Below are 25,175 nucleotides of genomic sequence, written 5' to 3'. Positions count from 1 at the left end.
AAAGACTTGACAATAAACAAATCTGGCTCACACAGAAAAGTCTATCAAAGGATCAATCTGTCTCCCACAGATAAACCCTAAAAGGTTTTGTTCCGTATTTTGATAATAATCAAGGTGAACAGGAACCAATTGATAATCCGATCTTATATTCCCGAAGAACAGCCTAGAGTTAGCAATCACCTCACAACAATCCTAATCGTATGGTAGCGAAACAAGATGTTGCGGAATCACAAACAATAAGACGAACATGCTTGTGATTAATCTGATTACACTCGTATGATAGAAGATGCAAGATCAGATCATACAACTACGATAAAAGTAGTTTCGGTCTGGCTTCACAATCCCGATGAAGTCTTTAAGTCGTTAAACTGGTTTTAGAAGAAGAAAACCAAAGGTTAAAGAAGAACCGACTCTAGTATGAAAACTAGTATCACACGTGAGGTGTGGGGATTAGTTTTGCACAGATACTAGATTTCCCCTTATATAGTCTTTCAAATCAGGGTTTTCAATTAAGTTACCTTGGTAACAAAGCAATCAATATCCACCGTTAGATCGAAAACTTAGCTTGTTACACACACTTGACAATGCACGCTTCTAGGTTTGTTAACCGTACCCAAACATATGCACTTATTGGTTCAACAATAGTTAACCAAAAGGTTAGACATATGAGCATTCTATATCAACCACGTTCTTATTCTCCATAACTAGTTCAAATGATTTCAAATGAACTAGTTAGAGAGTTGTTCAATTGCAAGGAAATATCATGTACTACACAAGACACAATTAAAGCAAAGATGATTTGATTCACTTGAATCAGTTCATGAACTTTTATAGCCACAGTTTGCAAACTACATTCCTTTGTCTTTTTAAGTTTAAGTTCAGAAATCATATTCAGATATATAACCTTCTCAAGTTCGCAGACTAGGTTCACGGACTTAAGTTATCGGGCAGAGTTTACAAACTCCAACAGAAATTCTCGGGTATGAGAACTTCACTGGTTCGCGTGCTGGGTTCGCGGACTTAGTTTCACGCAAGTAGTTTGTCAACTCCAGCATAAATTCTCGGGTTTGAAAACTTCGACAGTTCGCGGACTGAGTTCGCATACTTGGCTCACGCCATTCTTCCGGTTCTCTTGATCAACAAAGTTCACAAACTTTGGTTCAAGGAATAAGACTTATACATAAATGTGTTTCCACAACAATGCTTATGTCCACCATTGGTTATGTAATCTAAACTCTCATTTCAATCATTGAAACATTCTTAGAGGACGTTATATAGTTGTCACACCAATTCTCGTCAAAGCAATTTTCAAGATTATTGAAACATATCATGACTTTCGTCACATGGTAAAGATAAACTTGGTTAAAGCGAAAAGCTTACCAACTCATATTTCGAGATATAGATAGGCGAGGTATACTCGGCTCGAAATACCAAATGTGTATAATCAAAGTCTATATATATATAACATACGAATTCTTGTCTCAAAGAGTAGGAGATAGAGTAGATAGACTTTTGAGTGATAGATAAGTTCAAGTCTTCACATACCATTTTGTCGATAAGTTCCACCAGTTCCTTGAGTAGTTCTTCTACTTGTATGATGGATCGCCATGAAGTCCTTGAGATTAACTATACTTTCTATCCTAGTCCGAGACTTAGCTATAATAGACTAGAAATCAAGACTTATAGTTTTGATCACTAACATTGACAAACATGCTTGAGATAGCAACGCATGCGAGTTCGACCGAGCAATGCTCTAACATTTTTGTTGAAAGATTCTAATGTTATTCACAGGTTAGTGGTGTTCATATTAGTCCACATTACTTATCCTTGTTTTTGTGATTCACTTTATTTATTTTTAGGCTTTAATATGTAGACTTGTTTTAGGTGTACATTGTGGTGCACCTTACTTGTTGTAGGCTTTTTAGGTGGCACATTGTGGTGTAAATTTCATATTCTTGCTTGGTATGTGCTTTCTTTTTGCGTATGTGTTGTTGGTTTTGAGATCTTATTAGGTGTACATTGTGGTGCACATTACTTATTCCAGTTTTTTTTTTTTTTTGTAGATGTGGTGTTGGTTTGAGGTTGAAGAGTCCTGCGGTGACAACCAAGTTAGTTAAGCATTTGATCGCTAACAATATACAGGGTGATCCAACTTTAAAACCCAGACATATCATGTCACTTTTTAAGAAGACTTATTGGTCCAATATTAAGTATCACCATGCCCGTAGAGGGAAAGAAGCGGTATTTGAAGAACAGTTTGGTGACGACGAGAAGTCGTATAGAGATTTAACTTGGTATGTCAAAGCCATTGAGAAAACTAATCCTGATAGATTTGTGAAACTTGAAGTTGATGAAGAAACCGGAAGATTTCAGCGGATTTTCATTTGTTTCGGTGCTTGCAAGCATAGATATAGGTATCTCAGTCCCATGATTTACTTGGACGCTACTTTCCTTACTGGTAGATTCAGGGGTACTTTGATGGCTGCAACATGTATCAACGGAAATGATGGTTTTTACACATATGCCTTTTCTATTGTGTCTACTGAAAACAAAGATAATTGGTTTTGGTTTCTAGATAATCTTAAAAAAGTTGTCGATGGTCGTCCGATTGTTTTCCTTAGTGATCGTCACGAAGGACTTTTGCAGGGCATTCCAAGAGTATTTCCTGGTTCACATCACAACTATTGCTTTTACCACATCAAGTGTAATCTCCCTATTGGATCAGGTGATGCGAATTCCAAGGCCGCTATTGATTTGTTTTACAAAGATGCTTATTCTTACTATTAGAGCATTGCTCGGTCGAACTCGCATGTGTTGCTATCTCAAGCATGTTTGTCAATGTTAGTGATCAAAATTATAAGTCTTGATTTCTAGTCTACTATAGCTAAGTCTCGGACTGGATGGAAAGTGTAGTTAAGCTCAAGAACTCCATGGCAATCATCATACAAGACGAAGAACTACTCAAGGAACTGGTATATTTTCTATGTTTAGTTTTTCAGTTCTATGTTTTCAGTTCTGCAGGCCTGGATAATCATAAAAATCTGTCAGTACATGGGTAACATTATGTAGACCTTACAGTACCACTATAAATCTCTATTGTATCAGTAAATGTGCACAATCATGTATACCTTAATTTTTTTACTAACCTGTAATATACACCTTAGTACTGACACAAGTATACTTTCAATACATGCATATCGTAATTAATAAAAAGATTAATTCAAGGTCTTAAGTATATTTAGTAGTCAAAAGTCTTAGATTGAAACTAATAAAAAGATTAATTCAAGGTCTTTATAGTATTGAAAACTGAAATTTGAAAAGTGTACTAATAAAATGATTGATTATCTGAAGATAAAACACGTTAGAAGCAATTCAGAAAGTGATGTTGTATAATGAAGCTTAAAAACTCTTCTTCCTCTTCAACGAATTCTTTTCCATACGTAGGCGCCACTGCTTTTGCTCTTCATCCTTTGCTATATCCCACACCTTTTCATACACTCCGACTTTTTTCAGCATCTTTTCCACCAATTTTTCTCCCATTTCCTGACAAATGGCTTCGGCCCTCTGCTGATCTCTTTCGATACTCTTTCTCTTCTTCATACTTCGTTTCATAAAGTAACAAGTGTACAGAAGGCAGTCTGGATTGATTCCTTGTGCAGCGCATTGCATGATGTTTATTTCGTGCGATTCTATAGGTGCATCACCCTTTAACGCTCTCTTCTTATTGAGTTCCAATTGCACCACATTTTCCAGTTGCTGTGAATCTGCTCAGAATTACGTTTTTGCAGAGCTCTGGATTCGAAACCCTAATTTTTGATCAATCGATGATTTATTGAAAATCAAACAAAGAGTGAAGGAGGGACCGACTACATGTGATGACGAGTCGACCATGTAACGCCCAGATGCTCAAATGAGAAAACTACCAAAGTCTCCTGAAGACCAGTTGGTGAAAGGATGATTAAATGATGGTTTAATCATTTATTGAAATAATGCTCGTGTGAGCGTTAGGTAGTAAAAAACTGATTATGGAGAGATGAGGGACCGACCAAGGGCTCCTGGTGGTCGTGGTACTAACTGATGGTCGTTTGAGCAAACTCCCAGTTGTTTGAGAAGAGTTTGGACCTAACATGAGCAAATTAGGTCAAAATCATTAAAAACATGTGGGACTGGCTATTTGCAATCCCAGGGCCGGCCTTGGTCGGTCAAGGGGACATGCCCATGTCACCATAATGTCTGTGTCTCAGTCCGGAGAGTCTCGATATTTTCCGATGCGCGTTTGAACAACATTTTGAGAAAATATGAAGGATTCAGGGTTTTGCTGAAACTAGGAAAAATTCATGAGATGATGAAAATAATTAATAAAATAAGGGATTCATGAAGTGTGGGACCATCTATGGCCAAGGCATGGTTTTAGAAAAATATCATAAAATCAAGAGGTTTGTTGAAACCAAGGAATTTGTTTAAATCACGGAGTTTCCATGAGATGAGGGAAACAAAAAAAAATAATAATAATAAAATAAAGGGCGTGTGGGACCGGCTAAGGCATGACCGGCTGTCTAAGGCCCGGTCTCACGAGTTTCCCTAATTTTATATTATTTTTCATGATTTGAGTGAAATTTCATGAATTTAAGGAGTTTTCGTGAAACGAAGGATATTTTCTCAAATGAAGAGATTTTCATGAGATCAAGGAAAATAATAAAAATATGACAAAATATAAAATTGGGCGTGGGACTGGCTACGGTACGACCGGACGGGCGGTGGGCACAGTCCCCTGGCGCCTCAATTAATATTTAATTATTTATCATTTTCTTCCTATTTTGCATAGGTTCATCGTTCCCTCGTGTTTTTGGAATGCTCGTTCGTGCATTCAGGTGCTCATTTGTGCATTATTGCTGAGTACACTTGTACTGTTTTGGTCGGGGCTTACTCGATAGCTTGCTCATACGCCCGTACGTTGAACATTTATCACTAACCCGTGGAATTTTGCTGGGAAGAACCACGAATTGAACTGACGAAGAATCGTAGAATATTGCTGAATATTCAGTTAACGATCAGAGATAATTAATTGATGGCTATATACTAGCAGGCATGCTGTCTAGGAAAATTAATAATCTGAGAATTGAGAAATATGAGCTTGTTGAAACATCATATCTCCTTTATATCGTCAGGGAAAACCTTATTGCATCCTGAAGACGTTATTGCTCTATACTAGCAGGCAAGCTGTCTAGGAGCCGTCCAATCTTTCGATTCTATATAAAAATAATTACTGAAATTGCTCAGTATTCATGAGATGTGACGTTGCCTCAGCTGAGAGACTACACATCTACATATACTCTAGGAGACAATATTCTCAGTCAGAGATTTCATGGAACGAGCTTTCATGCTTTAATGAGAGACATGATCCTCAATACTCATCTGATTGATGGATTAGGAGCATGTATAATTATGGTTTTACGATTTTAAACCTTGTCGAAAATCCACCATCTACATTAAGTCCCCTGCTTAGTGAGGGACAGTCATGTTCCTCAGTCAGCACCGAATGGTGATTTTCCAGTCATGAACGAAATAAGTAATTGAACTTAGTCGTAAGATAAGATGTTACCATATTTTTGATCGTGAGAGAGAACCACGGCTTGAACGAAGATTAGTCGACTTAGGATTCACGGGTCGGGCCCAATAAGGAAATCTAAGATTAGGTTTTGGAAATAAAATTTGATATAAAAGGGATTAATCCTTTTTTTTATTTATTATTTCTTTCTCACGTCCACCAACTTCATCCCTTCCTCATATTCAGGTCGGAGAGAAAGAAAAGAGATTTTTTTTTGCCGGAGTTTGCGCCGTCCGATCGGAGCAACCACCGTCCGGACGACGCCGACCAGGTATGCGACAATTCTTTTTTCTTCATAAGTTCAATAATTTATTCATGAGTTGTTCATACTTTGATCATGCTAAAATTTTATACATGTGTATGTATGAGTGTGGGTTTTGTAGAAAACCCTTATTTTATTAAACGTATGTTCGTTTGATCATTAGTTCAAGAGACTAGCAATAATCCCTAACTTGAGAGAGATTTTTCTTTTGAAATAGACCTGTGTCCAGTGATAAAATTTTGTTTATGAGCTTTCATGGAAATCAAAACTTTATCTTAAAAGATATGAACCTTTCACAAGACCGAAATAAACCTTCGTTTCAAAAAAAAATGCTCATTCGAAGGAAAATAGAGATTTTTTTTATATGTGAAACCGTGACATATAATAATATAATGCCATATTTATTTACGTGAGTAATAAAAGTTTTAAATTTTTTACGTGAATCATTCACGTTAATCATTGTTTCGTAAAAACAAAACATGGGTTTTGAGTAACCCTTGAAATTAGAAAATTTATTTATGGTGAAATATTGTCTTGGTGTAAGTTTCATATCTTAGTTGTGAATCATACTATGAAAATTATGTTCATGATTTTATGAAAAACCGGGTTCCAATTTTCAAATGATAAGGCTTTGTTCGTTATTACAGGTTTCAAAGAACGAACTTATTTCGGAGTGCTAACTCTTATATCACAATCACCGTGCTAGTGAAATTTTAAAGAGGTAAGAGTTAAGGATTACCATTTTTGTAGATGCCTGCATGAATATTTTGTCGTCAGATTGTATAGCTCCATCATATTGTCGAAGTTTGCGTCTTGTATGACAATATTCTGAAATAATGTTTGCTCACATTACAGCTACTTCGCAAAGATGTCTGACTCCTAGGAAAATGATGCCTCCATAGACGGTACATGTATGGATGAGATTTCTGCTGGTGAAGAAGAAGAAGAAACTCCTAGTCTCAAAAATGTTCCAAATATAGATGATGCATTTTTCACGGTTCAGCAAGGAACTGAAAAACATCTCCAATATCCAGCATTTCGCCTTCTGATAAATCCCAGAGAGGTTGTTCAAAAGAAATTAGTGACTCCTCGAGCAGCTATTCGATTTTGTCTTGAACGAGAACTTTTTCTGGCGTCGATTGTAGAATTCAAACTTTCTCGACGACCTTTAGAAAAATTCTCTGGGTGGGCGAGACACATGCTGGGTTTTCCTCGTATTAAAGCCATGTTGGATAGAGCACAGGTAGCCAGGGCTATCCAAGCATCTGGAGATTTTTTCATTTTCCATGATGCGCGAGGTATTGTAGCTCTACTTGTTCGCTGGTGCATTCCAACTCATACCTTCATATGCAGATGGGGAGATTTTACTATTGCATCTCCCAATCACGAGTAACTTCCCTGAAGAGCTTTCGGCATAGGAGACAACAGTTTCCAACATCTTGACAGTTGAGATGGAGAGAATTAATAAGGCGTCTTGCAAAGGTTGTTACGCCCATTGGTTAACACACTGGTGGCCACGAGATACCCCTCTTGACGAACCTGACGGTATGTTATCTATTGCTTCTTTCTTGTGTTTATGGCTGTCCAGGGACGTTTTTGAAGACATCGGAACCTTGCTAAAGCCATTTGTAATCCCTTTTGCCATTAAAATGTCTCAAGGTGAAAAACTTCCCATAGGTAGTTTATTCTTGGGTTCTTTGTACTCTAACCTGGACTCCTTGGTTATAGACTCCAGCGTTTTGAATGGCTTTATGAAGATTGAATGCTACGCCAATACGATGTTTCTCCAGGCCTTGATGTGGGAGCGCTTCAAGAATTATGCACCTATTCCCCGTAATATCTTACAAGGGCTGAATGCTGCTGATTCTCGCCGTATTTTTCCTGAGAAGGATAATGCTAGGATTATGCGCTGGTCTACAAAGCAACCTCAATCCAAGACACGTCTCATTGACGTGTTAGACGATGAATCTGAGTTTAATTTTGGCCCCTGGGTGCTAATTCCTTCTTATGTTTCTCAGTTGAAAACTTTCAATACTATGACACTGAAATCTGGCGTTGACTTGAACGATGGTAAAAGATCCTTTATGTTGAGTTGTACCCAAGGTCACTTGATATCAGCAATGTATGAAGACTTTTCAGTAGAGGAATACAACATCGATAGAGCAGCTCGTCAGATGGGTATGGATCAGTGCGTTCCAACTTTTCGAAGAAGGAAACCATCAGTGGAACAACTTAAGACCTGTTTAGATCGCACACGTGTGGAAGGAGGTTCTTACAGGTTTCTTTTTTCTGAAAGACTTACATATGTAACTCTAGGTTACATAGATTTCTGGGATCAACATCTTGAGTGTTTACACGATTTTGTAATGGTTGGCCAACCTTTAATGAAAGAGCCTCCTTCTTCTGATATGATTGCTTCTCGAACAAGATTGAAACATATCTCTGGCGGTGATAAGCGAAAGGCATCTCCAGGATGTTCACCAGTATGTATCTTTTGCCTATTCTTCATAAGATTAAAATAATTATTTTTTAATTATCACATCAATTTTCTTTTGCAGGACGGTCGTGCAGTCAGACCTCGAATCGAAGTAAACTTCTCAGAAGAAGAAACAGTTATTCACGGTGGAGAAGGCAGGAACAAGAATTGTAAGCTGTTTCCTAACACCATAAAGTCCCAGTTGTTTCCTTGGTGAGTTGTTAATACTTTTTCGCCATGACTTTTTCTTATCCGTATTACTAGGATCGTAAATGAACATTCGTTATTTGGTTACAGAACTTTTCTCCATCAAGTATTAATGGTCTTCAATTCTCTGCTGCTGGGCAGACTGTTTATGACTTGAGTGTTGAAGAAGAGAATGACGTGAGTACTCTTCCACAACCAAACATGATGCTTTATAGATAAAATGCTAATTTTTTGAGAATATGTCCAGGAGGATGTCTCCATGGAAGTGGAGGGTGTTGATGCTCGTTCACTTTCAGAGGCTAGAGATAAAGAAAACTCCCAGGGTTCAAAACTGAATGGAAGTAATGAGACTCTTGATGTTGACATAGGCAATTCTGATTCTTTGAACGTTTCAGAGAACCTTAAAGTAAGTATTTCCTTTGCCTTTTATCCATGGAAGCATAAAACTATTGATTTATGAGTGAATGAACAAGAATCCATGTACATATACGAAAATTTTTACCGAAATACGTCACCAGAAAATTCAGAACTCAGTCTTTTAGTAAAAACGCTATAAAATATTCGTCCGAAGTCGTATATTCAATATCTGCATATGTATCCTCAAGCCAGGAAAATTTCCAAGATTTTGAAAAGAAGCCTTATAAGTTTTGAGAACGTTTAGGACCTGAAAAATGCGAAACCGTAAACTTCCAGAAGACTTTCAGAACTTTTTCAGACTGTATGTTGTCTAATGTTTTGACCACATATCCTTGCTAGTTCATCGGATTTTTATGAAATTTTGATATGTTATAGATAACATCTATAAAAAGATAATGGTGTATAACTCATCCTTGGATTACTTGTATATTTCTCCCAGTTAGTATTCTTGTACAGGGCATAATAAAATCTCTTCAGATGAACTTGCCGCAAAACGTGTTTTCATGAATTTCACGTTATTTGTTCGTGTCTTGAGTGCATAATGATGAATTTTGACGATGTTGTACTGCTTGTATGTTGTAGTCTATGATCCCACTTGGTTTCCATGTTTAGATTGCTCTAACCTCATGTAATCTTCGTATTAGGTACCAAATACCGAAGTTGAGGATACTGAAATCAATAATGATAACGCGAGCAGCCCTGGAGTTATTGATGAAGAGACAACCATACATGCACTTCAAGGCCATGATAGGGTTGTCACTGAAGTTATGAAAACCTCGATTGTTGCTACTTTAGTAGTAGAAGAAACCGAGCCACAAGTAGAAGAGACTGAAGAAACTGTTTCCATGACCGTAGAAGTTTCTCCAGTAATTGAGAACCGTATAGTGGTGCATGAATATCCAAGTGCGGGAGTTTATTTTGATCCTCCATTTGACGCATCGTTCCATATCATGAACTAGTTGGTGGATTCAGCGTTCCTATTGGATATGCAGGCTTGTACGAGAAGATATGAAGGAAGTTTGGTCACATCATTGTTACCAGAGACCCTGGAGGCGCTTATGATTTTAACAATGCAAGTAAGTGTAAACTTGCGTGTTGTAAATGATATATGCGCCAGGGCCAGAAATACTGTGACTCCAGATGTACTCTTTGATTGGGAGTTCAACTTGGAGAATTATGAAAGACTTGGATTCAACGTGAAGTGGCTTCGTAAGAAAATAGATGCTATCAAGAAGTCATGTGAGAATAACATACCCTTTACCAATAATGATGTGATGGAGAAAGAAGACAAGATTGCTAAGCTGATCGAGGAGCTGAACATGGAGAAGGCGGTCTTGCAAGTCTTGAAGGATGCAGATGAGCGAAAATATTTCTTTGCTGATTTTCTTTGATTTACTTTCCATAATCTCTTGAACTTATGAAATTTTGAGAGATGTGAGGTTTTATTTTGGTTTTGATATTGATAGTTTTTGGATTGGTAGATGATTGAGGATTTTCTTTTGGATTTGATAGAGATTTTCTTTAAGTAAAATGAATTGAATTTTGAAAAATTGCTGAATTCAAATACTGAATGCAAGTATTGCAAAAGTTTTGGAGAAATTGAAATACAGTGAAAGAAAATCCTAAATGCCAAATCCCAGGCTTCATGAATGCTCAAACGCCTAGTACCTCAAATGTTTAATAATTTCAGGCGTTAAATGCCTTAAGCCAATTCTCGTGGATCACTGGCAGGGTTCTGCCATCTGTGTTGATCAACCTGTAGTATCCTCCGGTTATGTACTTAAAAACGATAAATGGTCCTTCCCAATTGGAGCTTCTTCCAGAGTGAAGATTGCGCTGAGTTTCTTTGAGAACTAGGTCTCCTTCACAAAATTTGTTAGGCTTCGTTGTCCGCGCCTTGAATATCTTCTGCTGATTCGGGATTCCTCGCGTGATGGGATTCCATGGTTGCGACACATATGGAAACTTGTGCAGATGGGAGTATCCAGCGTATTGTCCGTCATGCTTAGCCACGTCTTCAGCAATAAATTTTTTGATAGAATGATCAGTTTGAAGAGGCTCTGTACTCAACCATTTGGTATACGTGGTGGGGATATCCACTCATAGCAGTTTGAGACAACTAAGTTGTCAGTGGGAAGCAGTCCCCGGACCAAGGAAACATGATTAAACATTGGTAGTATAGGTGCATGAAGGGGAATCAAACTTGCCTGAGTATGGAACCTTTTGATGAAAAAGTGTGCGCTTTCTCCAGGTTGTTGTGCAAATTCTACCAAGGCTTTGACTTCCTCCAAATGCCCGAATGATGAAGTATCTTCTACTTCTTCTGAGTCAAAGCTTTCTTCAATCAAAGTCATTAGAGTCAATTTTCCAGCATGAATCCAAGGTCGTCTAAGAATCATGTCATATCCTGGATCTTCCCGGATTATATAAAACTTGGTTAAAGTGCAGACCGAGTTTTTCCTGACCTTGAGGGTGATGTGGCCGTATGCATCCCTGACTGTCCCTTCGTGATCTCTGATTGACATGGGAGCATGTGTAGCTTCTTTTCAAGTGATTCCAGCGGCTCTGAGAGTTTTCAAAGGAATGATACTGATAGCGGTGCCAACATCAACAAATGCTCTCTTGAATTCATTTTCTTTAATATGCACTGCGGTGAGCAGTCCCCAGTCATACATTTCCTTGTCAGTGTATGGATGTTCAGGAGGTACTTCAGGAAACGGTAGACGTTTCCCGGACACTATGTAGTTCAGAGCAATAAACATGTCTCCCCTCTGCGCCTTCGACAAATAGATAAATTCGCAGACATACTCGATCAATGATTGAACTGCTTCTTTGACTGGTTTTTCAGAGATGGAGAAAGTCCTGACTGGAAGAGGATCTATGTGTACTCCTTCAGTCCCCAATTTAAACTTTCTCGATACAACCTTTTCCCTGAATATGCGCTGTAAGACTCTTGAATCGCTGGTGGGATGATTGACGAACCTGTGGAAGCGACAGTAACAAGGATTTTCCATGTCTTCTTCAGTTGGTTCTTTCTTGACATATGGAAACTTGATAGCACCATCTTGGATCCAAGCATCCAGGAGTTCGATCACCTCTTTAATGGAAATGGGAAAGTCAGGTGCATTTTGATCAGGAGCCATTATGCGCTGGTCAGGGGCCTGTGCATCTTGTTTATCCTTCCTTTGTGCTTTTGAAGGAGCTGAGGTATGCTTGCGCGGTGGTTCAGCTTTCCTTTTGCTTCCTTCTGCGACAACGTTTGTGGAAGGCTGGAGGTTGTACTGCTTGTTGATCAGACATCTGCTACCTCTAGAGTCTCGTGGTTCTTCACGCTTTGTATCCTTTGTTCTTTGCAGTAAAGCGGGTGCAGTAGTTTCCGATCTCTTCGCCATTTCATGAAGCTCTGAAAAAGTATGGAAACGAAGATTTTCTAACAAAGCTACGTAGGCCGGGATCATGCTGTTGATACACAAGTCTACAAGTTGTTGCTCCTTGACGTTTGGATCATGACAATCCAGGGCATGGCCTCTGAATCTTTTCACGTAGTCATTGGGATGTTCATTGTTCTTCTGAAACATTCTTCCAAGATCAGAGAGAGTAACTTGCTCTGACACAAAGAAGTACTTTTTGTAGAAGGCGTTAATCATTTATCCCCAATTGTTGATACTTCCTGGTGCGATATTGTTGTACCAGGTGTATGCCCTTCCTTTCAAGGATTTTGAAAATTCTTTGAGGCGAACAACATGGTTGTGCTCATGTTCGCCCAAGGCTTCCAGGAACCGATAAACATGCTACCGAGGCTGGTGATGATGGATATGCGATGTCTTGTCTTTTCCATGGTTCTCCAAGAGGTGTTCCAAATCTTCCCGTGTAATGGAATTTGATGATTCTTTCGTTGATGGATCGTATGCAGCTTTGCGGACTTCGTTGTCATCCACTGCATGAATTGGAACTACTTTAGGATCAGTATCTGAGGATGTTTCTTTTTTTTTCCTTTTCTTTGAGTCTTCTCTGACATTTTTTCAGTGAGAGTCTTGAGATAATTGAATAGCTCATTCTGTGTTGCAGCCATGTCAGTTTGATTATTTGCAAGAGTCTCTTGCACCTTGATGTGATCATCCATGGTAGGTGGTGGATTCCCCATGACTTCCTCAGGGTGTCGGCCGAACGAGGGATGACCTTCCATGTTAGCGTGAGGAGGAATAACATTACCATCGTCAGTGTTAGAGGCCGGAATAGTTTTCGGGATATCCCCATTGTTATTGTTGCTAGTGCTAGCGTCATTTGTGTTGGAACCTGTAACTAACCCAGACCTAAGACCAACAATCTTTGTGAGAATTGAGATTGAAACCGAGAGAATGATCTCCCATTGTGGTCGCCAATCTGTAGATACGGAAAAACGATTTGCTGGGTTTTAAGGAATCGAGGATATGACCGTGCGGAGGAGACTCCTTGAACCAAGCAAATGCTCAACCTCACAAAGATGCACTTCAATAATGGAGTGATTTAAGTTCGAGAGATCAATCTGTAGGACTCCGGCCTAAACCAAGATAATGGTCGTTCCAGAGTCAATTCGGTCACAAGAGAGGATGGGTTGACCTGTAGGAGGGAAGCTGAGAAATGTGTGAGATCAATGGTGATCGATATTGTAGGTGTGTTGTGTATTCTGCGTAAGAAAGTTCTGAATGATTGAATTTACTCAGTTGAGAGTGATTGTTCAGACGATGGGTTCGTGTCGACGAAAGATTGTCTGTATGAACTTTGTAGATAAATTTTTGTCTTCTGTGAATCATGATTCAGAGGCCTTTTATATTGCTGGAATTGTAAACACCTTGATCCCATGAAGTGTGACAGTTGCTGAAGTCAAAGAATGGGGAAGTGGGAAATCGTGTCAAAACCAGTTGCTCATCGTGCGGAGACTTGGTTGATTTCCCATCCACTACTTTGCTAAGTCCTCCAACTGATTGCACGACTTGATCACATTCTCATCGTGTGTATGAACACACGTGCCGTGGACCGCCATACCAAAACCCTAGTTAATATCCCCCCATGTGACAGATTGACATCTCGTGATTGTGGAGTCAGTTGCTGACTTTATGGGACGATGAGTCCTTGTATTGCTGAGTTGAACGTGATTTTCAAATGTTCTGAGACTCATGAATTGAACGTGCCTGCTGAGACAAAAGTATATTGTCAAATAAATGTTGATAACTTAAGGTGAGAATTTTTTTTTGAATTGTTGAATATTGATAGTTGAACCAATATTCCTTAGTTTGAGAAAATATTGCTCGTATGAGCAAGTGTTGCTCATCTGATGAATTGTTGGTGTCAGGACCAGATAAAATATTCGTTTAAGATACTGGCAGCTAGGCCGAGCGTAATAATAAAAGTGTTGATCACTGGATCATCAAAAAATTATTAGTATTTGAATCTGCTCAGAATTACGTTTTTGCAGAGCTCTGGATTCGAAACCCTAATTTTCGATCAATCGATGATTTATTGAAAATCAAACATAGAGTGAAGGAGGGACCAGGTACATGGGATGAAGAGTCGACCATGCAACGCCCAGATGCTCAAATGAGCAAAATACCAAAGTCTCCTGAAGACCAGTTGGGGAAAGAATGATTAAATGATGGTTTAATCATTTATTGAAATAATGCTCGTGTGAGCGTTAGGTAGTAAAAACCTGATTATGGAGAGATGAGGGACCGACCAAGGGGTCATGGGACTGGATCTTGGTGGTCGTTTGAGCAAACTCCCAGTTGTTTGAGAAGAGTTTGGACCTAACATGAGCAATTGAGCAAATTAGGTCAAAATTATTAAAAACATGTGAGACTGGCTATTTGCAATCCCAGGGCCGTCCTTTATCGGTCAAGGGGACATGCCAGTGCCACCATAATGTCCGTGTCTCAGTCCAGAGAGTCTCGATATTTTCCGATGCGCGTTTGAGCAACATTTTGAGAAACTATGAAGGATTCAAGGTTTTGCTGAAACTAGGAAAAATTCATGAGATGATGAAAATAATTAATAAAATAAGGGATTCATGAAGTGTGGGACCGTCTATGGCCAAGGCATGGCCGTACGTCCAATGTGCACGGTCCCAAGGCACTTTTCTCAATTTTATAATATTTTTCATGATTTTAGGGAAATATCATAAAATCAAGAGGTTTGTTAAGACCAAGAAATTTGTCGAAATCAGGGAGTTTCCATGAGATGAAGGAAACAAATAATAAAAAATAAGGAAACAGAGCGTGTGGGACCGGCCACAGCAAGGGCATGGCCGGACGGCCAGTGAGCCCGGTCCCGTGCATTTTTCTCCCTAATTTTACATAATTTCATGAGTTTAGGAAAATATCATAAAATAAAGGAGTTTATTAAAACCAAGGAGTTTCCATGAGATGAGGGAAACATAAAAAATAATAATAATTAAATAAGGGGCGTATGGGACCGGCTAAGGCATGACCGGCTGGCTAAGGCCCGATCCCACGAGTTTCCCTAATTTTATATTATTTTTCATGACTTGAGGGAAATTTCATGAATTTAAGGAGTTTTCGTGAAACGAAGGACATTTTCTCAAATGAAGAGATTTTCATGAGATCAAGGAAAATAATAAAAATATGATAAAATATAAAATTGGGCGTGGGACTAGACACGGCACGACCGGCCAGCCGGTGGGAACAGTCCCCTGGCGCCTCAATTAATATTTAATTATTTGTCATTTCCTTCCTATTTTGCATAGGTTCATCGTTCCTTCGTGTTTTTGGAATGCTCGTTCATGCATTCAGGTGCTCGTTTGTGCATTATTGCTGAGTACACTTGCACTGTTTTGGTCGGGGCTTACTCGATAGCTTGATCAGACGCCCGTACGTTGAACATTTATCACTAACCCGTGGAATTCTGCTGGGAAGAACCACGAATTGGATTGACGAAATATTACGAAGAATCGTAGAATATTGCTGAATATTCAGTTAACGATCAGATATAATTAATTGATGGCTATATACTAGCAGGCATGCTGTCTAGGAGCATTAATAATCTGAGAATTGAGAAATATGAGCTTGTTGAAACGTCATATCTCATTTATATCGTCAGACAAAACCTTGTTGCATCCTGAAGACGTTATTGCTCTATACTAGCAGGCAAGCTGTCTAGGAGCCGTCCAATCTTTCGATTCTATATAGAAATAATTACTGAAATTGCTCAGTATTCATGAGATCTGCCGTTTCCTCAACTGAGAGACTACACATCTACATATACTCTGAGAGACAGTATTCCCAGTCAGAGATTTCATGGAACGAGCTTTCATGCTTCAATGAGAGACATGAGCCTCAATACTCATCTGATTGCTGGATCAGGAGCATGTATAATTATGGTTTTATGATTTTAACCCTTGTCGAAAATCCACCATCTACAGATCCTTAGCATCCTCTTTTTCATTCGACTTTGACAGTGGGATGCTGAGAAATACAGTTTGATTTGATTTTTATCGGTGGTGTACAAGTATATACATATACAAAAAATGAAAAGAAATGAGATCTTAGATCATCATACCTCGGCTCGTTAGCAGTTTCAAACTAACTACTTTGTCATATTCACTTTCATCCTCCATATCCTTTTCTTCATTTCCCTCATTGGCCTTTGTTGAAGTAGAGCTAAGATGCAAGTTTTGAGAAAATGTATGAGGTTTTAGCACACTGGTGTACAACTATGTACACACATAAAGAATATAAAAACAAATGATTTGCAGATTTGATAAAGGTGATGTTATACCTTTGCTTTTTAGAATTTTCAGATGGAACTTTGTTCTTTTCGGATTCAGTTCTATCCTCCTCATCACCACCTTTGCTACCCTCTTTGTCATTGTCATCTTCATGTAGATCACCACCATTTCCACCCTCCTCATCCTCCTCCTCCTCATCATCATCATCACTATCATCATGTAGATCACCACCTTTCTTACCTTTACCTCCTCCTCATCATCATCGCTATCATCATCATCACCCTTTGCCACTTTTATCACCTTTCTCTCCTTCCTCCTCCTCCTGCTCATCATCATCACGTTCATCCTCTCTTTTTAATTCTTTGTTAAATGAAATGATTTCTTGCAAGGTGTCAACAAATAAATCAACAAGATCCTTATCATTTTCCACATTCCTCGGATCAGCTGCATGAACTTTTTTGCTTTTTTCTTCAATGAAGCTAACAAGCTTTTCATGTTTAACCTGCAAGTCAGAAATCTCTTCTAATGCTTCATCTCTTTGCTGTAGTGCTATGTACAGGTTTCTTTTCAGTGCATTTGTGCTATTTTCTTACCTATTTTCTCTGTACTCATCCAAGATCTGTTGTTGTTCATCACTGCATGATTTTACCCATCCTGGTTGCATCTGAAAATATGCCAAAGTATCAATATGGATAACAGGTGTACATCTTTTTACACCTGTGTTACAGGTGTATATTGTTGTACACATGACAAAATTTTGAATCTTGTCACCATTTTGTACACCTTATCAAGGTGTATATTAATGTAAACATCTAGGAAGAAATCACTATCGTAAGAAAGTTATCGAGTTACCTTTTTCATATCTTCATTAATGTCTTTCTCGATTGTATTACTCATGTCACTTATTACCCACCTTAGAAACCTAGGGAAACCTTGTTCATTGATTGGCATCATGCTGTTGTTGTGTTCAGCAAACAGGTACTGCATTGACAAACAGGTAAAGAGTTAGAAATGTGATAGAACCCAACAAATATATATACACATGAAGAAAAGCATGTAAATTGGTACAACTTAAAGCTGGTGTAAAACAATGTACACATGTAAACTCAAAAACAGGTAAACCATACAACCATTAACTTTAAGTGGTGAATCGATATGTATCCTAATGCTATCCATTAGATATTTATGTATACGAACTGGCCAGTTGGTTTTCTTCATTCTATCCAATGATTTAAAGTAGTGAGAAAAATGGCTCTTGGTAAGCGCGCTCCCATTTTCTATGGTAAAAAAAACAGTGATGCACAGGTACATCCCAAACAACACTACCAAGTCCTCAGCATTTCTTTTAATCTCTCTATCCAACTTCGGTTTTAACTTCATTATACACAAGATTTCATTCTCCACATATAGTTTCCCCAACTTAGTTGGATCCTTCAGTTTCATTCGGGTTATCAGCGAACCATATCTCATCTCAGCTTGAGTTTTGGTACTTTATCCTTCTACAGGTTCTGATTCCACCATAGGTAATCCAAAAATTAAAACCAAATCTTCTGGAATACTTTCTACTTCCACAAACTTTTTCTCCTCGGCAGTATTGAAAATAAAAACATTTCCTCCTGAATTATCATGGCGGAAATGGTTCACAACCTTCAAGATTGAGTCTGGATTTTTGAACCACACATCTTTTTTTTTCTCCTTTTTCTTTTCTTACTTGTTCTCCTCTTTCTTTTCAGCTTTCTTGTGAACAAAGACATCTAGTACAGGCGAAAGAAGGATCTCCTTTTTCTTCTCTAACTGAAAGTCTGTGAACCATACTTTTTCAGGATCCTTTTTCTTCCTTACTTCTCCATCCTCCTCAAGGTGCTTGTTCACAAACTCATTGATTGCATGAAAACCTGATCTATAAGGTTTGTTTGTATCTACGAAAATAGACAAATGAGAATAAGAAAATAGAAGCATAACACATGATACTCATAAAAAAATGCTGGTGTATATACCAGTGCACTGCTACATAAACATCTTTAAAATACACATAACATGCCATGAATCACTGCAATAGAATGCTTGTGTACAAATATGTACATACAACTGAAAAGAAATAACTCCAACACACATATAACATGACATTAACCATAAAACCACTAACACACTCACATTACAGGACATGTTGGTGTACTAGTATGTACAGACCAGCAACAAAACTCACAAAAATTGGTCAAAAATAGACATATCATGACATGAAACATCACAAAAACATGTTGGTGTACAAATCTGTACAGACCAGCAACAATTCTCACAAAAAATTGTCAAAATCAGACATATCATGACATGAAACACTGCAACAACATATTGGTGTAGTACGTACAGACCAGCAACAAACCTCACAAAAATTGTCAAAAATAGACAGAACTGAAAATGAAACATTGCAACAACATATTGGTGTACTAGTATGTACAGACCAGCAACAAAACTCACAAAATTGTCAAAAATAGACAGAACTGGAAATGAAACACTGCAACAACATATTGGTGTACTAGTATGTACAGACCAGCAACAAAACTCATAAAAATTGTCAAAAATAGACAGAACTGGAAATGAAACACTGCAACAACATATTGGTGTACTAGTATGTACAGACCAGCAACAAAACTCACAAAAATTGTCAAAAATAGACAGAACTGTAAATGAAATACTGCAACAACATGGCGGTGTACTAGTATGTACAGACCAGCAACAAAACTCACAAAAATTGTCCAAAATAGACAAAACTGGAAATGAAACACTGCAACAACATGGTGGTGTACAGATCTGTACACATATACACGAAATATCATAAAAATTGCTCAAAAACAGACAAAACTTAACTTGAATTGTTACCTTTTTTTTTTCTTTTTTATTTTTAACATATGTTGAAGGCTTTGGAGGCATTGGAGGATGTGAAGGCTTTGAAGTCTTTGAAGGCTTTGAAGTCTTTAATTTCTTCTTAGTTGGTGATGTTTTTGAAGTTTCTGGTACTGAAATTGATGTTGAATCTTCTAATGATCTCTTCGATCTCGTTTTTGGTCCTGTTGATTTCCGAATTTTTTTCTGCTACAACTGATGGAGTTGGGGATGAAATTGGTGTTGAATCTTTTAATGCTGATTTCGATCTCGTCGTTGGTGATGTTGATTTTTGAATTTCTTCTACCGCAACTGATGGATTATCTTCTTCAGTTGATGTTGAATCTTCCACTGTTGGTGCGTTTGTCTTTGAAGATACTTTTTTTCCTTTCAACATGATGTTACTGATACTGCAATCATCTAGGTGTTTTGATTAATAAGATTTTAGGGTTTTTGATTAAATGTTTTCAATAATTTGAAGAAATTTTTAGGATTTGTCTGCAAAATTTCTTCAAGATTTTCTTCTTCTGCTTTTAGTCTGCAAAACAACCAACATGGATTTAATGTTTTGTCCGTTACGCTGCAGTTTTTAATTTTTAATTTAGTTTCTTTTTTGAGCAAACGTGTCGCAAGCACGTTCATTGTGTCAGTTACAAAACTGATTCCATTCGCTACACGTGTACTTTATGAAACACGTGTGGAGGTCAGCAGCGTCTTTATACATTTTGTGGACTTATCTGTTCCTAGATAGATTGGGATGGACTGATCTGTATTTTTTGGGCGGTTTTGGACTGAACGGTTTTTTTCCTCCTATAATTAATTAATTAATTAATACGGCTACTAGTCACACCACATGGGGTCCCTCCACCGACCTAATCCTCGTATAGAAATTTGAGGTATATAAAAGTGATATCAGCATTGGAGTTTTCTTCTCAGAAGGGAGGATAAGATATGCGGAAATGATAGATTGACCGCATCTTTCTCCTGCACAAAATCCCCCATCTAATAAATCTTGGGCCCCACATTCACCCTTTATAATCTCGATGTTAAGAACGCTTCACCGGGACGTTGGATTGCCAATCAGGAACAATTGCGGGAGAAAGATGCGGTGAGTGTATCACTTCCGTAAGATATGTCGTCTGATAATAATCAAGAACAAGGTAGTGGAAAGATGGATCGTGGTTACTACTATTCCAGTCGTCAAGAGAGGATGATATTATTCCCAGATGGTAACCCTACTCATGAAATTGTATTTTTATTTGGTTTTTTGGTATTTCTTAAATCTCTGTATTTTGGTTTGTCTTTTTATTTTTATTCCGGTATTTATGGATTATTCTTGGAGTCCGAGTTAATAATGGGCTCTCAGCTCTTGTTTTGTAGAACTAGTTTCATGCTATGGTTAACTAAAATCTGCCAAGTCTATAACTATATAGCTTTATTGGTAAAACTTTTGTTATTTTTGACAGATATCTATAATCTTTTATAACAGCATTCAAAACACCTGACCAGTGAAGAATTACGGGAAGCGTCAATGTATTTAAAATTTTCAGAAGAAAGCCTTGATGATCTCCAGAAAGAGCTCGACTCAACGAAGGTAACTTTTTTGTTTTTTTTTTAACATTTTTTTTTATAAGAATTTCTTTGATTTATCTTCACTGATTTATTTTTCACTAGAAGCTGGATGACGCACTGGTCCAGCTCTCCAGAAGTTCCTTGGATGCTACCTGTGAACTGAACGCATCGGTGGTTTATGACTCCATACTGAAGGTTTCGTTCTAACTTCTTTTGTCATAGAAATTCTTATTATTGTATGTGGGATTTGTTAGGTTTAACCAGTTCATGTTAAAAGGTGTTAGAAGTTAAACCAAGATATGGTGACTTGGTTCGTGGGTAAACAAGTATTGTTGACACGGTGCATGGATCAACAAGTATTGTTGATACGTCTGGGTGGATCAATATACGTTGTTGACACACTGTGTCATATTTGGAAGTCGAAGCAAGTTGTGCCGGTTCTATAGAGTTCTATTTAGAGTTTGTGTTATGTTAGGAAAGTGTGTTTTATTTAGAGTTTGATTTTATTAGGTAAGTACTTTGAATGATCGTCAAGTTTGTGAGACTATAAGTAGGTTGTTAAGCCATAAGTTAATGTACACCAAACTGATTATCAATGTAATCGTTTTATTGCTTCCGCGTGTACTCTCCTCTCTCTTGCTCGATCCTACACTAAGTTTTATCCGCAATAGGCCGAATGATGCATTTATCATATACAACCCTATCACTGGAGAATTATCACCTTGGATCGAAGTTAATGAACATAAAGTCGTTTGCATAACAGGTAATAATTCTTTTTAAGATCAAGTTGTTGAAATCTTTACTGTTGGCAAAAATGCATGGAGAAGAATTGATGTGATTCCACCCATCCCTATAAGTTTTGAACTTGATTTGCAGGATAGTCATGAAGATCCTTATTATGTAGATGGTTGTTTATATTGGCGGTTCCGACGGGAATATCAGAAAGGTGAACTAGAATTAATAATGAGATTTGACATTGTAAATGAAAAGTTCAGAGTGATTCCAGTTCCTGATTTCGTCATGAATCCATTGTTTGATAAGTTTGCACAAACTGTTGAGATAACAGAAATTGATGGATGCATAGCTGTATTAGATCCATATGGTTCTCTGTGGAAAATTCATGAAGCAGCAGATGGTAACATTACGTGGGATAAAGAGACTATTGATATTATGCCTACCCATTGGAACGGACAGCCAGAACTTTAATTTGAAGCTCTTACGGGGACAAATCTAATCTTCACACAATCAGAATGGTCAGACAACCTTGTTTATTACAATAGAGATGCCAAGGAGGTCATAAGATTTCCAATCTTTCCTGAGTCGAACTCAATTGACTGGAAAAGGATAATACAAGTGTAGTCTAGATGACAGGCTGGATAGGCTAGATACCGACCTTATCTTGTGATTTGGGTATATCCATTACATTTTTTTTTTCTATCTGTTTTGGTAATTATGGGTGCTGCAGAATTTTTTTAATGAGCTATTTTGAATTTAAACATTGAAATCTTACCAATTGGATCTTTCATGTTTGGGAGGTGTGGACAATTTCAGTTGAATCATCTCTCCTGGTACTTAACCAATCAGTTTACTGTATTGACTTAGGTATTGACTGAATACCCGATCGTACATGGTGTCAAAATCTCTTGAACTTGCACAAATCAGTTGATCACAAAAAATTAATTTCATAGTATGTCTCTCGCCACAAACTTCAAAATTTTGCACATGCATATTACAAGCAACTTGCAAGAACAAGTATCCAGGCAAAAAAGGAAAAAGAATATGGACTGCACCGTACTCGGCTGCCTACGTACCCATCGCTGGGATCAAACCCTACGTAGTTCTATTACAATTACAATAGCTTTGTATTATTTACATAACAGCTTGATATGACCTAGCAATAATTATAATAGTTTTATACTTTCAATTAAAAATAATCTAGGCGATGCGGGACAAAACACTTTGGCTTAAGATATACACATCCAAACTAGAATCCTTCTTTAAACTCTATATATAGTTTCTGCGGATTCTGCATGGGCGGTCATCATTAGCTCCATCATTCTTTTCCCCTTCTATGGAAGTAAGGATTTTTTCTTACAATTGCCACTGGAAGACAAACTCATCCCCAAGCAACCCATGACACGAAACCAAATTCTTTCCTAGGAAGGTTTTTGATATAAGATGAGGTTTTGTGGATATTGCACCCTTGACGGCCATCAGTAGTACCATAATTTGATGCCTTTTCTTGAACTCCTTTTGAAGTAGGGATCTTACTATAACCTTGATTGCACTCGCCATTCGATAACAAACTCATTATTAAGCGATGCCAAAACCCTTGTTCATAGCCAAAACCCTAATGCATATATTGTTAGAATACAGACATCCAACTCAAAACCAATTGGCTATGAGTGAAGAGGCCCATAGAGTTATAAATCACAGGATCTTAGATTGCCCATACTATGTGGGACTAATAATCTCAACACGCCCCCTCACGTGTAGCCTCGTTGGGTCTAACACGTGGACAATAAATCGGGTGACGCGGAGTAAAGGCGCGGTCAAACGACTCGTCGCAAATAGCCTGCTCTGATACCATGTTAGAATACGGACATCCAACTCAAAACCAATTGGCTATGAGTGGAGAGGCCCATAGAGTTATAAATCACAGGATCTTAGATTGTCCATACTATGTGGGACTAATAATCTCAACATATATTATACAGATCAGGGAGGTCAAGGAGTAATTATATTTACTGACCCTGATAAGTTAAGGGACTGTCATTGACTTAACCGAGAAGTTTACTTGCATTGGCTTGGGTATTGACTGAATGGACGAGAAGCCAACCTAATAGACACACATTCGGTCCAAGCCTATCAAGCATTCATTTTTTACCTACTAGGGTGCTGTAACTGCTGCTAGACTTGATTATTAGGGTTCTCGAGAGGGAGACCAGGAGAGAAGAATGGCGATGAGAGCAATTATGAAGAAGATTTCTCCTAAAATTCGATTAATGGAAGGAATGAGGATTCCGCGTTGCTTTAACGGTACATTTGAAGATAGAAGAGATCTTAATACGAAGCCGTCAAAGTTTGTGATTTGGAAGAGCTACTAAAAGATGGGTGGAAAGTTAGGAAAAGAACGTGTTGGGATGAGAACGAAATGGACAAGAGGTGCGATAGGTGGGTGTATTCGACCCATGAGTTGTGGCAGGAAAAGAATGCAGAGGAACAAAGGAGAGACATAAATATGCGATGGAAATACTTGAAAGATTTACTACATCGTGAAGGAATTGAAACCAGTCTTTTATTTCGGGCCAAGCCTTTGGCTTTCATGTGTTTTTTTTTTATTAGGGTTCTGTTAGACTCACTACTAGGTTCAAGAGAGGGATACAGACAGAGAAAGAAGGGAGGGAGAAGAATCGCGATGAGAGCAATTATGAAGAAGTTTTCTCCTAAAATTCAATTCACGGAAGGAATAAGGGCTCCGCGTTGCTTTAGTAGTAATATTATAAAAGATAGAAGAGATCTCAATAAAAAAGCAGCTGTCAACGTTTGCGAATCGGAAAAGCTGCAGAAAGACGGGTCCAAAGTTAGGAAAAGAACCAAAGATGGGTTCAAAGTTAGGAAAACAACGTTATACGAGCGGTTTCAGAAAGTTTGACCAATGAAGAGAGACGACATAGACCTAAGGTGGAAGAATTGGGTGGAATCGAGCCGTAAGTTGTGGGAGGAAAAGAATGAAGATGAACAGCGGAGAGACCTCAATATGCATTGGACATACTTGAAAGATTTACTGCGTCGTCAAGGAATTGAAACCAGTGATCATAGACTACTACTGTCTATGAAACTGATCCTACCCGAAGAATTGTCGAAATCACAAGGAAGAATTGTCGAATTCAAAACTGGTTCACCTGATAGAGGTCTAGTAAGTATTAACAGATTAGTATTAGATCCTGGTTCTTATTCATGGTACTATTCATTACCAAGTCAAACTGTGAGTGGTTTCCTATGTTTTACCAACAAAAGTTATGACGCATTT

General features: G+C 38.0%; 1 protein-coding gene across 1 annotated transcript; it reads right to left on the bottom strand.

Moving 5' to 3' along the window:
• Positions 1 to 3,399: 3,399 nt before the first annotated feature.
• LOC113280734 (nucleolar transcription factor 1-B-like) lies at positions 3,400 to 19,967 on the bottom strand. The gene is made up of 9 exons (XM_026529321.1): positions 19,706 to 19,967; positions 18,402 to 18,609; positions 17,813 to 17,909; positions 17,543 to 17,671; positions 17,284 to 17,354; positions 16,991 to 17,169; positions 16,741 to 16,939; positions 16,522 to 16,622; positions 3,400 to 3,764 (listed from the first exon to the last, which is right to left on the bottom strand). The coding sequence occupies exons 1-9, from the start codon at positions 19,965 to 19,967 to the stop codon at positions 3,400 to 3,402; spliced, it is 1,611 nt and encodes a 536-aa protein (XP_026385106.1).
• Between the last annotated feature and the right edge of the window lie 5,208 nt (positions 19,968 to 25,175).

This window comes from Papaver somniferum, chromosome 5 (assembly GCF_003573695.1).
Source record: "Papaver somniferum cultivar HN1 chromosome 5, ASM357369v1, whole genome shotgun sequence".
NCBI lineage: Eukaryota > Viridiplantae > Streptophyta > Magnoliopsida > Ranunculales > Papaveraceae > Papaver > Papaver somniferum.
Note: the sequence above shows the minus strand (reverse complement) of the source record. Positions and strands in the feature narration are given on the sequence as shown.